This window comes from Anoplopoma fimbria, chromosome 16 (genome assembly GCF_027596085.1).
Source record: "Anoplopoma fimbria isolate UVic2021 breed Golden Eagle Sablefish chromosome 16, Afim_UVic_2022, whole genome shotgun sequence".
Taxonomy (NCBI): Eukaryota; Metazoa; Chordata; class Actinopteri; order Perciformes; family Anoplopomatidae; genus Anoplopoma; species Anoplopoma fimbria.
Window position 1 is genome coordinate 22,911,087 of NC_072464.1, and position 13,423 is coordinate 22,924,509.

A 13,423-nucleotide genomic window follows, 5' to 3' on the forward strand; every position below is an offset into this window, starting at 1 on the left:
TAGTGAACACAGTACCAGCTGCTGAGCCGACCAAAGGCCCGGCCGAGCCCGTGGACTCTGTGGGCCGGAGTGGGAGGGCAGGGGCTCCAAAGAGGAGTGAAAACATCCTGGATGAGTTGAGGTGTGAACATACATCATCCAAATGTTAGCCATTTTACAGATTATTATAGTTTCCGTCCTTTTTAAAAACGTTCATTTGTCATAAATGTGGTGTGACTTTTTACATAGTTACAATAAACAAACTGTGTATTATTTAGAATTCTCTGCTGCTTCATTCAAAGACTCAAAGAGCACGCTTTGTCACCTGATGATGCAGCCCATAAAGAATTATATATATAATATTAGATATTTTTTCCTTTAAATCTCAATGTTATCCATTGGAGGATGAAGCTGCCATTGCTCACATACCTTTGTCACATTGTGGTAGAAACAAACGGAGAAAAATCACCACAAGAGTTTAAAGACTTAAGTCATCATTTCATATAAAATTGCATTGATCTTCAAAATGCATTTTTATTGTCTATTGTTTTATTTCACAGAATTTACACTGAAACTGATTCCGATCTTCCAAAGTATCCGGATAATTTTCAAGTGGCAAAGTATTCAATCTTTGAAAAGGTAACGATGCATTTTATATTTAAGCAGCTTTTCTACTACTGCTACTACAGTAGTTGTGCTAGAATTATAATTCTTAATAATAATATGCATTTCTCTCAAGATAAACAGCAACACTTGGTGTTTGCTGGAGCTGCAGAGTCACAAAGGAGAGACGGGATGGCAGTACCGCGTGGTCAAGTACTGGAAGGACAACATATTAACCAAGGTATGAACTACTTTATATGTTACTGCATGTCAGCTCTCACATGACTTTATTACATACTTGATAGACATTTAGTAGTAGTTTTTGAGACCTTGATATTGGAAAAAAGGAATTTCAATCCCCACTTCATATATATATATATATATATATATATATATATATATATATATATATATATGTATATCATTTATTCGTTTTAACTTATTGCCTGCTCGTCATCTTTGTTTTTTCTGTGTTTGATGTTATAATTGACTGTTTCCTTTGACATATAACATTTTCAAGATTTTTGTGTTTAATTGATATACCTGTAATTTCATTAATGATTCTGCCTTTCTGTTATTTAGTCATTTACTTCATGTTGCTTCAAAAACACATTTTTGTCTTACAAAAACCTATTGTATTATGTTGTCGAAGTAAAATGAGGTTCAAAGGTATTTGCAGTAGTGTTAACCCAATGTGCAATTCTAAAGTTTTTTGGGGGGAATTTGTACACCAAAATATTAAAAAGTATTCAGAATATTCTCCCTATAAATTTGGAAAAGCTTCTGTATCATCCAGACCACCGTGTGACACTAAACCAGAACCCACAAGTTCTCAAAGGAGAGCTAGATAGAAATAGAATCTGCACTTATTAAAACCTTAAACCCACATGCCTGTGTTTGTGCTAACAGAAGGCGGCGGTGAGGGCCATGCTGCTGTTTCCGTCCACCTCAGAGGAAGCTCTGGAGGTTTACAAGGTCCTGAGAGAGACCCTGCAGGCTAACGGTCTGCAGCTGAGGACCGACACCCCTCCACAGGCCCCCCACCTGGGCTCTGCCCCCCTCCAGCAGGTCTGACACACTCACTGCACATCACTTACTTACTATCTAACTAACTAATTCACTTCATTGCAAGAAACAAAAAGCTGCAGGTAAATATGAGCAGGATACCATACTGTAAAGAAGAGTGCAGCCATTGTTAGCATTGTAGTTGTTAGCGTAATTGCATGATTTTATCATTGTATTGTATTTTTTTTTTTTTTCTTTAAATCTTACGAAAGTGTCAGCATGTGTTGGATATTTTTTAATTACAATTTCTGGCCAAACTGTAGCTTTTAAAAAGGTCATGCAAAGACAGTGCATTCACTAAATTATCTGTCAATTTGACATGTTACTAAAGTATTTTTAAGGTAAATAATGATACATTATTTTATATAACAATAGTCACAATTGTAAAGAATACAACAATCCAAATGATGATGGTACACTGACTACATAAGTGTCTTTAGGTTTACATATCTGTGACTAACTATATTGACATTGTAACCTAATAAACATCATATACTACTTTACCTACTTTACCTTTAAAGGCAACCCTTCACGATACACTAGAGTACGAGTTCTTTTTGACCCTTTACCCCTTTAAAATGTAAGAGAGAGGTGGGTCTCTACTTTTTTATATAAGGTTACAGTATTTGAGCACATTTTATGCTCTGATTTAGGAAAGGAAGTTAAGCTCAATGGAAGCCTAGAGGGGCAAACTTGATTCCAACACGCTTTAATCCACAATAGCTGAAAAATACATAAATTACTTGCTAAGTCGGGTTGATTTGAAGGTTTAGTTTGGTTTGCAGCAGTGTGTTATGCTTGTAACAATATAAAGAAACTATAATTCAATGCATGCAACAAAGTATTCAAAAACCTTAATTCAAAGCATTTAAAAACAAAGCAAAAACAACTTCATGTCTTTTACATATAACTTGCTTGTGACGCCTTGTTATTACATTACATTACATTACATTACATTACAGTCATTTAGCAGACGCTTTTATCCAAAGCGACTTACAGGAAGTGTATTCAACATAGGTATTCAAGAGAACTACTAGTCACCAGAAGTCATAAGTGCATCTCCTTTCTTAAACAAGCATCTAAAAGCATAAACCAGAGCAAAAGTATAGTGCAGAGGCAAAATACTACGAAAACAATAATTGCAACAAACTAATACGAATACAATAAGTGCTACAAACTACTACGAATAGGATAAGTGCAGTAAACGAATACGAATACAATACGTGCAACAACTAATACGAATGCATGTATTCTATAACAACTCGTACAAAAATGGCTCCTACAGGTATTTTAGATAAACATTATTAGCATCTTAGTGATTTTGAGCCATACTTTGTGTTATTGTGATGTCTGACGCCTTGAAGGAGTCAGTAGATTTTCTGCAGCTGAATCTAATGAGCTGATAAGTTGATTTTCATCTGCCTTGTTTGACCGGCAGCTGCTGCTGGAGGAGAAGCTGAACACAGGAAGCTTATCACAAGAAGTGGGCGTGTTTGTAGAGCTGCTGTGGACCGAGGCCCTTGGTCGCCTCGGCAACATCCTCCGAGTTCCGATCAACAAGCTCAGCCTCAATGATGTAAGATTTTCTCCGTGGATTGTTCTGCAAAATCTCAGTCCGATGTCAATTTTTACAGAAAGCAACATGAGCTGTTCTGTCAAACTGTTGTGTGTGTGTGTGTGTGTGTAGGTGAGCAGGGTGGAGGGCTTGCTGCTCCAGGCTCAGAGGAAGCTGAGGGAGGCAAACCATTCCGAGGTGGCGTCTCTCCTCAGTGAGGTTTACACCCTGCTGCCGCACGTAGAGCCGCTCCAATATCCTGCCACCGCCAAACTCATCTCTCAGAAACTGGACCTCTGTCAGGTAAACAAAGAACGCACACACCTGTACCAACACTAGCACACACGCTAAGACACATACAGACATAAAGAACCGGACAATCGCGCTTTGAACGGGCTTCTAATGTGCACACGTGCTGCATACTATACAGTATCGATGGAAACTATTGCTCACATTGCAGTCTTCGAAGAAAATCAAGCAGTTTCTTAAAAATATAATAGAAAATAACCAAATTGCTGATGGCAGTGACACAGCTTTGTGATAATTGACTTGAAAAACAAATCAATGTCTATTTATGAGGTTTTATTTGACTTTGCAATTCCAAAGTTGTAGTTTGATTGATGTTCATCGAGGCACATATTGTTTAATATATAGCAAACAGCAAAAACATTTACTAAGACAAGTAGCATATAGTATATACGGTACACAATTAGTAGTATGATGTATCTGATAAAGATTAAAAACTAAAACTAAAAGCAGATATTATTACATGTATTGCATTTTTTTTAATTTTTTTAATTTGTTTTCTTTAAATTTTAACAGTGTTCAGCATGTGGTGGATATTTTTAATAAAAATTTCTGGCCAAACTTTAGCGTTTAATATATTAATTATGCAATAACTCATGCGAAGTCAGTGCATTCACTAAGTTATGTGTCAATTTGTCATTTACCAAAATAAGTAGTAGTAGTAAAACTAAAACTAAAAGCGGATATTATTACACCGCCATATTGTTTGTGGTAGTTGTCATGTTTTCTTCTCAGTTTGTGGATTACATGCTTGAAAATGGTTTATTCTTAGTTGCTTATGCATAAACATGTTTAAAACTTTTTTATGCATTCATTGTATTGTAATTAAAACCTCTGTTATTATCAAATAATGTGACCTAATTTGTCTTATTTGCTTTAAACAGTTCTAGTGTTGAGCACACTTGCACATTTTTACTGTTTGATCCCAAAATATAGATAAAAGATACAGTCAATGCAAGAAATTGATTGTTTGATCCTGCACAAACACTCTGAAACACATGGCATTAGCTCACATCCATGAACCAAACTCACCCCTTCTGCATATCCAGGCTAACACAAACACAATCATTGTCTTTGTCTAGCTTATCCGAGATGTTCTGAACGTGAGCGAGATGACCCTGAGGAGCCCCGTGCCTTCCTCTCTGGGGAAGTACCGCGCTCTGAGGTGCAGCATCGACAGGGTTCCCCCCAACACCTCCGAGTTTAAGGCTGTGACCGCTCTGCTGACGGACAGGTAGCGAAACCGTCTCCGATTATAAACCTCAAACGCATACACGTCTTTTCACAACACCTGTTATTTGTGTTCCTATTTAAAGCCATTTATTGTCACAAATCAAACAGGAAATATGAGCATTTTCAAACAGTCTAATAGGAAGACTCATTCTCCTGGTTCTTCCAAAACTTTGCCATTCATTTTAGGAGAAACATAATAGAAAAGGGAGATGCTGCCATACCACTTAAACCTCCATTTATTTAATTTTTTTCAGTCAAAAGACAGACAGAATGTGCTATAAGTGGACCATATCTCAGTTTAAATTGTCTAACAGATATAGGAGTATTTCCATTTACAATTTCCTGAGCTAGCTAATTAAAGGATCCAAATGTAAAACATAGCTGAGTTCTTCGAGCTGTTTTATGAATCCAGCTTGCAGCTTTTTTGACATAACATACCTTCTCTACTGCGCTTTTCTCTCCACTTAAAACCAAACACTACAAACTTCATTAAGTTAGATTTATGACTGTAAACTTTGGGCAAATTCTATGAAAGAGCCCAGTAAATGTCCAAATAATTTGGAGGCATAGAATGTAGTTTAATCTTAATTAACCTTTTACTCTTCTCAAGACATACAGAATACAGATAGTATGGTGTTCATTAAATGCTTTACACAAAGTCACAGGGCCCACAACATTCAAATGAACTGCAACATAGAGAAGTAGCATATGAATCAGTTAATAAACTAGGAAGTGGGTTAGGGTTAGGGTTAGGGATCTTCCCAAGGCATGTCTGCAATGACCACTGCTGTGTTGTGTGATTGAATGAATAAAACTCACACCAATTGGCCAGAAAGGCTTCATAAAGCACACTTCATTCAAACTAAAGAACAAGCGGCGACGTATGCAGACAATCGACTTGAAGTCTTTTTTATAAGACAAAACAAACAATCTTGCCAAAAGAAAATGAAACTCGCCAATCTGTTTGTGTCAGCTAGCTACAGCAGTATGTGTACTGGTAGCTCTGTTCGCTGTTTGCCAAACACACGTATGCAAAACACTTAGAGTAGCGGATGGAGGTCGGCGATGCACTCAGCTGTGTCATCACTAGCGACCCCTAGTGGCGGGTGGCAGGCAATAAAAGGCATTTAGAGCAAGTTTGAGTCACTGTAACCACAAGAGGTCCTTGAGCATGCAGCCTTAACTGGGCACACTAAATATTATGCAGTTTGATGCAGCAGAATGCAAGATTATCCGTAAACAGACACAGAGACACACTCACTCACAGACACACACACAAGGACGCACAAACACACCTGACCCATTGCATGATCCACTTAGCAGAGATCGTAATAAATAGTGAGTAGTTATGGAGGGAAGGCCGAAGTGTCCGTCCATAAACACCTATGAATATTTTAGAATATATGAATGTGTTTTCAGATGAGTGTGGCATCTCATTTCCCGTGTTCTTTGCAGCAGGGTGCAGGTCCGACAGGTTCTGTGTGTCAGCAGAGGGGTGGAGCTTCAGACGTTTAAGAGTGAGGTCGGGAACGTTAAGCCCCTCCTTCACTGCTCCAGCCCCAGCAACTTTGTGGGAGTCCTGTCTCGGTGAGATCACACACACACACACACACACACACACACACACACACACACACACACACACACACACACACACACACACACACACACACACACACACACACACACACACACACACACAACATACTTTCATGATAAAAATGACTTTTTATACATCAAATACATCCCATTTAAACTAATTAAGCATTCTAAGATACAACTTATCTGTCAAGGTGAAATCGTTGTTGTTGGATAATTCCCAGTGTTCATGCACAGAAATGGATAAAACTAATTTTCGGAGATGAAAATTCCCTTTTTTTGAATTTCAAAACCCAGACTGTCAACATAAAGAGAATACACAACCAGAGAAACATAATATGATACATGTATTTAGCTTTAATTTTAAATATAAGTTATAGACTACTGGGGCCTGAAATCCTCCCTCAGCATTTATGGATAAATAAAGTTCAAGACAAAAGTGCAAAGATACAAATCAGTTTAATTTTAAATATATATAAATATATGCATATTTTACGTAGTGATGTGATGCATGAGATGTTCTTGTAATACAGGTGCAGTATAATGCAGTACAACATTGCACAACCAACTCTGCTCCCAGCAGACCACATGACCACATGACAATAATAACATGACAATAAAAACCTGTGCAATACATTACACATTACACTGTGCAATAATAGTTAAAAAAGTAAAAAATAGTTAAAATAGTTGTTGTTTTTTTCTCTGTCTGTAAATATAATATTTCAGTTATTGTTGTTTTTTCTACTGTTTTTTTCTTATTGCTTATTTATAATACTTGTTTTATTTTATTTTTATTTTTTATTTTATTTTTTATTTTTAGCTTGTCTTCTTCTACTATGTCTCTTGTGTGCACTTTACTCTACGCTGTTGTAAGTCTGCAAATTTCCCCGCTGCGGGACTAATAAAGGATTATCTTATCTTATCTTATCTTATCTTCAACTGAACTATTGAGGGATCCGACGTTGACTTTTATTTTGTAACTCATTCATTCTTATTTTCGTTCTCTCTTTAGTGGTCTGCTGCTGCCCCGTGTTGGAGTGGAGCATCATGGGATAGAGAGAACAGACATTGGTAATCTGGGCAGTGGAATCTACTTCAGTGACGCCGTTAGGTTAGTAGTAAACCTGAAATTGACCCGGTTTATTCAGTTTGTTTTGACTTTCAACACCATCTTCTATAGGATAATCTTTTATTGCCTTAAGAAAAAAAGCATATCTATAAAATATCATTTTCAAGGGAGATGATATTGCGCTAGTGAACCCGAGTTCCTCTGTTTTCTTTTGTTCTCCGTCCACAGCACCAGTCTGAAATACTCCAAGCCCAGTGAGACAGACGGCTCTCGGCTGCTGCTGGTGTGTGAAGTGGCGTTGGGACGCTGCAGGGACTTTCTCAAGAGAGACGTCACTCTTACTGAGGCCCCCGAGGGACACCACAGCACCCACGGGGTCCGACGCACCCCCAACACTCACTCTGAGTTTGAGGTAGGAGAGTGATCTTGCCATTCTCGATGAAAAGATAAATTATTGTTGAGATGTACAGACAAAGATGAGTTATTTATCATGACGTCTGAGATTTTAAATTCAGATTTGGTTCACTTTCTATGCTGCCATGTGCACACAACATTAAGACTTTAAACTTCACAAAAAACTGAAATAAAAGCATGTCTGTACAGCTAAAATATATATTTTTTCTTGCTCTTAAAGGCTGTGTTACATTTGATCAAATAAGATTCTAGAAGCTCTTTGTAAGGAACTATTGATTTATTGTGAAAACTATATTGTGTGTAATTATCCTCTGAAGGCAGCAGGTGTTATCAAAAAAATACCGTCACTTTTGGGGCTTTTCTGTCAAACTTACCGTCATAATATTTAACGTTATAACCTTTATACATCTGTGCCACTGTGCACTCTAACCTTTATAACTATGACTGCAGGACGATGAGTACGTGGTGTACAGTCCAGACCAGGTGAAACTGAAGTACGTGGTTCAGTTCAGCATCGAGGGAGACCAAGTGAAGGAGTTCAGTCCGGCCATCGACACCTCAGCTGAGCCGGCTCTACCCTCTTCGGATCAAGGTGAGCTATAAAAAAAAGAGTTCTCTTCAGGGTTCATTAAAACACCTAATTGTTTTCTGTTTTCTTTTCAGTTGAGGGATTAAAACATGCTTGAAAAAATGTCTTCTTTGGGCTCCTAAACCACTTTGATAAACTCAATAAATTGTGTTGTTACCAAAGTAACATCCAACCACAATTATGTGGTCCACTAAGCTGAATTAAAGAGTATTTTTTACTTCAGAGCAAGAACAAAAGGCAGAGTTTTAGCTTTTCCACCTCGATGAGAGGACAGAGAATATATATCCAGAGATGTTGGCATTGGAAGGATCTTCTGTTTAAAGCTGTTTGTTTTATAATTGGCCTTTAATAACCTGTATGTGTCAAACCTTCAAGGGTATAGCTTTATATCTGTCACTTGAAACTCAGAAATTTGCAAATATTTGTTAACAAAACATGTTTCTGCTCTGAGTTTTCCAACACATTTTATATTCATTGTCATTTTTCAGTCCCTTATTGCCAAACATATTTTTGCTGTCAACTATCATCACAAGAAAAATAGAGAGATTGTCATTCTTAAAGTCTTAAAGGATGTGGATTAAGATAAGAGTCACTTTATTGATTTCACATAGCATCTATTATAAATACAGTATTCATTTAGCATAAAATTATAATCTTGTGGTCTATAATTATTTTATTTATCTGTTTTATTCGTGAAAATGTCTTCAGTTATTTGGATGTCCTGAATTGTTGTGATTGCAATGCAAACAAACAAGCATGTTGTGTGTGTGTGTGTGTGTGTGTGTGTGTGTGTGTGTGTGTGTGTGTGTGTGTGTGTGTGTGTGTGTGTGTGTGTGTGTGTGTGTGTGTGTGTGTGTGTGTGTGTGTGTGTGTAGGTATGGAGTTGATGTGTGAGGATGACGAGGCTGAAAGCATTAAAAACCCTCTGGAGGATGTGAAGGCCGGACTGTTGGACAGCTCGGGTCAACAGCTCCCCCTGCAGGCCGTCCACGTGAAGTGCAAACTGATGGATCTACTTTCTCAGGTGAAATAAAACTCAGCTCATTAATTATTTTTCTGTGCCAGGTTGATGACAGCTGGATGGTTAATTAAGGTCTTGCATTGACTAGTTTACTGACTCATATCTAAAATAAAGCTCTGCCATCTGTTCTTAAAAACCTGCTGTCTACTCTGTCCTCATTTTAGGTCATCATCTTCCAAAAATACACCAACCTGAGCTCCGTGCCCATTGAGGCAAAGTACGTCTTCCCGTTGGACGACTCTGCAGCAGTTTGTGGATTTGAAGCTTTCATTAACGGGAAACACGTTGTGGGACAGGTAACCCATCTTAACTTTTATTATAACAGATTATACTGTTTTTCTTTATTATCTAACATCTTGTTTCATCAGTGTATTATTTCTGAATTATTTATCTTTATTTTCAACAGTTTGCTGAGGTTAAATTGTAAATGTTGCTCATTGAAGACAGATTAAAGAGTTTGCGTCCATATATCACATTATATTTATAGTACCACAGTGATACAATAAATATTTTTACTAGTGATGGGGTACATTTACAGGAAGTCAATGTATTATGCAGCCGACCTCACCCACCACAAGGTTCCTGAAGTCATGGAAAACCTGGAAAATCGATGCAATTTCAAAATATCATTTATTCATGGCCTGGAAAAGTTGGGAGAATTAGTCATTTTCTTAAAACCTGTTGTGTTTAATGAGATTAATTATTACTGCAATCATTCATGGATATCCTTCCCGGTAATGTGACATAACGCTGAACATCTTTTCTGTAGCTGTTGACTTAACAAAGCCCTAATATGCATTAATTAGTGACAACATTTTCTTCACCATCACCTACGTTTCTTCATTATTTTTTCTCACGCCATGTATGCCAGCTTATGTTTGAATGAATGAGTTTGAATATGTTTGAATAATGTCAGTAAACTGTATATTTAATAGTTAATTCCTCTTTCATGACCGATTCTATTTGTCATTAAAGAAATTAAATATCATGTAGTATGTGGGCTACATTCTAATGTTGCTGCTGATAGGACAATAGTTTCTGTTTCTTTTCATGCTTGAAGGCCACCGCCAGACTGGTTATATTACTTATAAAGGATAAAAGTAACATTATGGATTCATTGTAAAACCACATTTGTTCTTGTTTGTGTTTGGATCTCAGGTGAAGGAGAAAGAGACGGCTCGCAAGGAGTACAAGCAGGCTATTGAGAAAGGCCATGGAGCCTACCTCATGGACCAGGACGCCCCCGTACGTTTCACCTCTGCACTCAAACCAAACACATGACATCGAGCTGATTCAAGCTCCAAAGCTAGCAATATCATTCTGAAATATTAGACTGATCAATCAGTATTCCAGAGTATTTTATAACCCTTTTTCACAGCACTTTATTCATATCATTAAATCAATACTAGCAATACATAAATTGTAAAGTTGGAATCACAAGTGTTTTTCTCCGTTCTGTATTCACATTTTTCCTTTCAACAATATCCTCAATGTTCTTACCCAGATAATGTAACGATTATAATTATAACTATTAACCACTTAGTTAAAAGACCATATAAAGAAATGTACATATAAATAATCCAAAATACAGAACATGTGAAACTATTAAAATAAACTCATATTCAAATGCAGCTTTTAATACTAGTCCTAAAACCTAACAGGACTTTTAATTCTGGAACCAGAGGTGCCAGAAAATAGCTCCCCCTCCTCCTTTACAACTCTTGTTCCTCCCTGGTTGTGATGTGTTTTTTTGTTGCTCCCTGCAGGATGTTTTCACCATCAGTGTGGGAAACCTGCCGCCCGGTGCGACGGTCCTCATTAAAGTTACCTTTGTGTCTGAGCTGATCATCAGGGACGGGAGCATTCTCTTCTCTCTGCCCGGGAGTGTGGCTCCGTGGCAGGAGAGTGCAGCGCTCAACCAAACCACGCAGGTAAGGAGAACCTGGACGGCCTGACAAAAACTGAGAACATCCATCCTCAAAGTATCAGTTCTTGTTCTGCAAAAGGTCCTTAAAGGAGTAAAACAGCAAAAAAAACAATCAGAGGGCTATTAATGTACAATGTCTTTAGTATATGCATGACTGTGGTTGAATAGGTTTAAGATTTGAACTAATAGTTATCACCATGAAACTTCCCCAGTTGATAACTTTCATAAAGACAATTATCTTTTCTAGAATGTATGTTTAAATATGCAAATGAGGCATATCTAATGATAACTTTTGGTGAATTTAGGAGAAATCTACAGACACAGATAGACAAAGTCGTAAAATAAACAACTAAATGTGTATTTTGGATGTTTAATTTCCACAAGTCTGAAAGAAGACATGGATGCAAAATAGACCAAAATCTCTAAATTGATCAGTGCATGAAAAACAATGTTTTTGTTTGTAGCCCTTTCTATTTTCCTTCTTTTCTTTTTGGTAGATGCTCATGTGTTTGTTTTTTTTACTTGTTAAAAAGCTATTAAATCAATTATATATGAAAAATAGTTCTTGCTAATTTTAGTTTTTTGTTCGCCTTTATTAATATACCTTATTTTGGGGGAAAGTGTTGTTGTTATTGTTTAATCATGTTTTTATTTTGCCGCGTTGGGTTTGTGTCCTTCTATCTTGGTTATGTTTGGGGTTTGGCATTGAAAGCATGTTAATATTCTTCTTTTTATGTGTCTTTCATTGATCAACAGGTCACTGTGGAGAAGGTGTGTGTAACTGATGAGGCGAGGTGAGCTAAGCTCTGTGTTTTGATTATTTAAATGCAATTTATGTTTATTTAATTTGTCATTTATTCACTAACAAAGTGTGTGTCCTTCCCTACATAGTTTTTTTATAATGTGTTGGTTCTCTCCCTCAGAGAGTTTACTCTGGACATGTCGGTTGAGATGCCCAATAAGATCACCAACCTGAAGTGCATCACTCACAAAGTCAAGATTAAGGTAATACGGGTGTTTTTACATTTTTATTAATCATAAATCATTCTTTTTTTTAAGTTATTGTTCCATGTTTGTCAGTTATGTCTCAATGGTTTTGTTATTTCCCACTGGAAGACAAAAGTCTTCCCTAATATGCTGAATGTCCCTAATATGCTTCAATATTAAAATAAATTAGTTTTGGTAATAGTTGGGAGTTGTTTCTCATAAGAAAGTCAGATATTTCTAGGAATAGGGTTCAAATGTCAGGCTCACATTTAAGTGCTGAAATGATGACTGGATGAATTTAGCAGAACATTTCTTATTATGAACATAATCTCCTCATGATTTAGAGTGTTTTCAATGTCAAAATACTAAAGATCAACTTGTTACAGCTTCATGAAACGTACCTGCTTTTCGGTGTTTTATCAGAAGTTTTTTTCTATGCTGCTTAGACTGCTTGAATAATTTGAAGTCTTTTAGTTTTAGTTCTGCTATCTTATGATGCAGATTTGTCGTTACGTTTAAACTATGCTTGATAGTTTTATCTATTAAAGAAAGTAATCCTCCTCATCCTTTTTCGTGTGTGTGTGTGTGTGTGTGTGTGTGTGTGTGTGTGTGTGTGTGTGTGTGTGTGTGTGTGTGTGTGTGTGTGTGTGTGTGTGTGTGATCACATAGAGGACGGACTGTAAGGCGGTGGTGAGTGTGCTGCCAGGAGAGGTCATGGGTCAAGATGGTTTCCAGCTGTCAATCACTCTGTCTGAGGTCCACCTGCCCAGGATGTGGGTGGAGAAACACCCTGACAAGGACAGCCAGGTCTGTCTCTCTCTTTTTTTATTTCATCATCTTTTTATTTCAAAAGAGTGCAGAATAATCAGCAACCAAAAACCACAACCAAAACTAAAAAGTACTGAAGTATATTTTCTGAAATCACACTTTGTATCCCTTAGTGTATTTTACCTACTCACTAAACTAGAGTTGTGTTCAATTGAAACCTCTCAAGTTCTACTTAGTGTTAAGAGTAATTTTCAAGATGTGCTTTAATATAATTCAATTCTACTCGTGATGTGTTATTGGTCAGT

The 13,423-nt window shown here is 37.0% G+C and overlaps 1 protein-coding gene across 2 annotated transcripts in view; it reads left to right on the forward strand.

Annotated features, from left to right (window-relative positions):
* The window catches only part of parp4 (poly (ADP-ribose) polymerase family, member 4), a 28,115-nt gene that overhangs the window by 3,533 nt on the left and 11,159 nt on the right, over positions 1 to 13,423 (forward strand). For both annotated transcript variants that reach the window (XM_054615703.1, XM_054615704.1), the window contains exons 4-21: positions 4 to 121; positions 540 to 618; positions 719 to 823; positions 1,492 to 1,650; positions 3,086 to 3,223; positions 3,335 to 3,505; positions 4,591 to 4,742; positions 6,197 to 6,328; positions 7,356 to 7,454; positions 7,641 to 7,824; positions 8,277 to 8,418; positions 9,291 to 9,439; positions 9,601 to 9,732; positions 10,595 to 10,681; positions 11,203 to 11,367; positions 12,120 to 12,157; positions 12,287 to 12,368; positions 13,020 to 13,157. In XM_054615703.1, the coding sequence (XP_054471678.1) occupies positions 4 to 121; positions 540 to 618; positions 719 to 823; positions 1,492 to 1,650; positions 3,086 to 3,223; positions 3,335 to 3,505; positions 4,591 to 4,742; positions 6,197 to 6,328; positions 7,356 to 7,454; positions 7,641 to 7,824; positions 8,277 to 8,418; positions 9,291 to 9,439; positions 9,601 to 9,732; positions 10,595 to 10,681; positions 11,203 to 11,367; positions 12,120 to 12,157; positions 12,287 to 12,368; positions 13,020 to 13,157 (2,270 nt within the window). The remainder of the gene's footprint in view (positions 1 to 3; positions 122 to 539; positions 619 to 718; positions 824 to 1,491; positions 1,651 to 3,085; positions 3,224 to 3,334; positions 3,506 to 4,590; positions 4,743 to 6,196; positions 6,329 to 7,355; positions 7,455 to 7,640; positions 7,825 to 8,276; positions 8,419 to 9,290; positions 9,440 to 9,600; positions 9,733 to 10,594; positions 10,682 to 11,202; positions 11,368 to 12,119; positions 12,158 to 12,286; positions 12,369 to 13,019; positions 13,158 to 13,423) is intronic.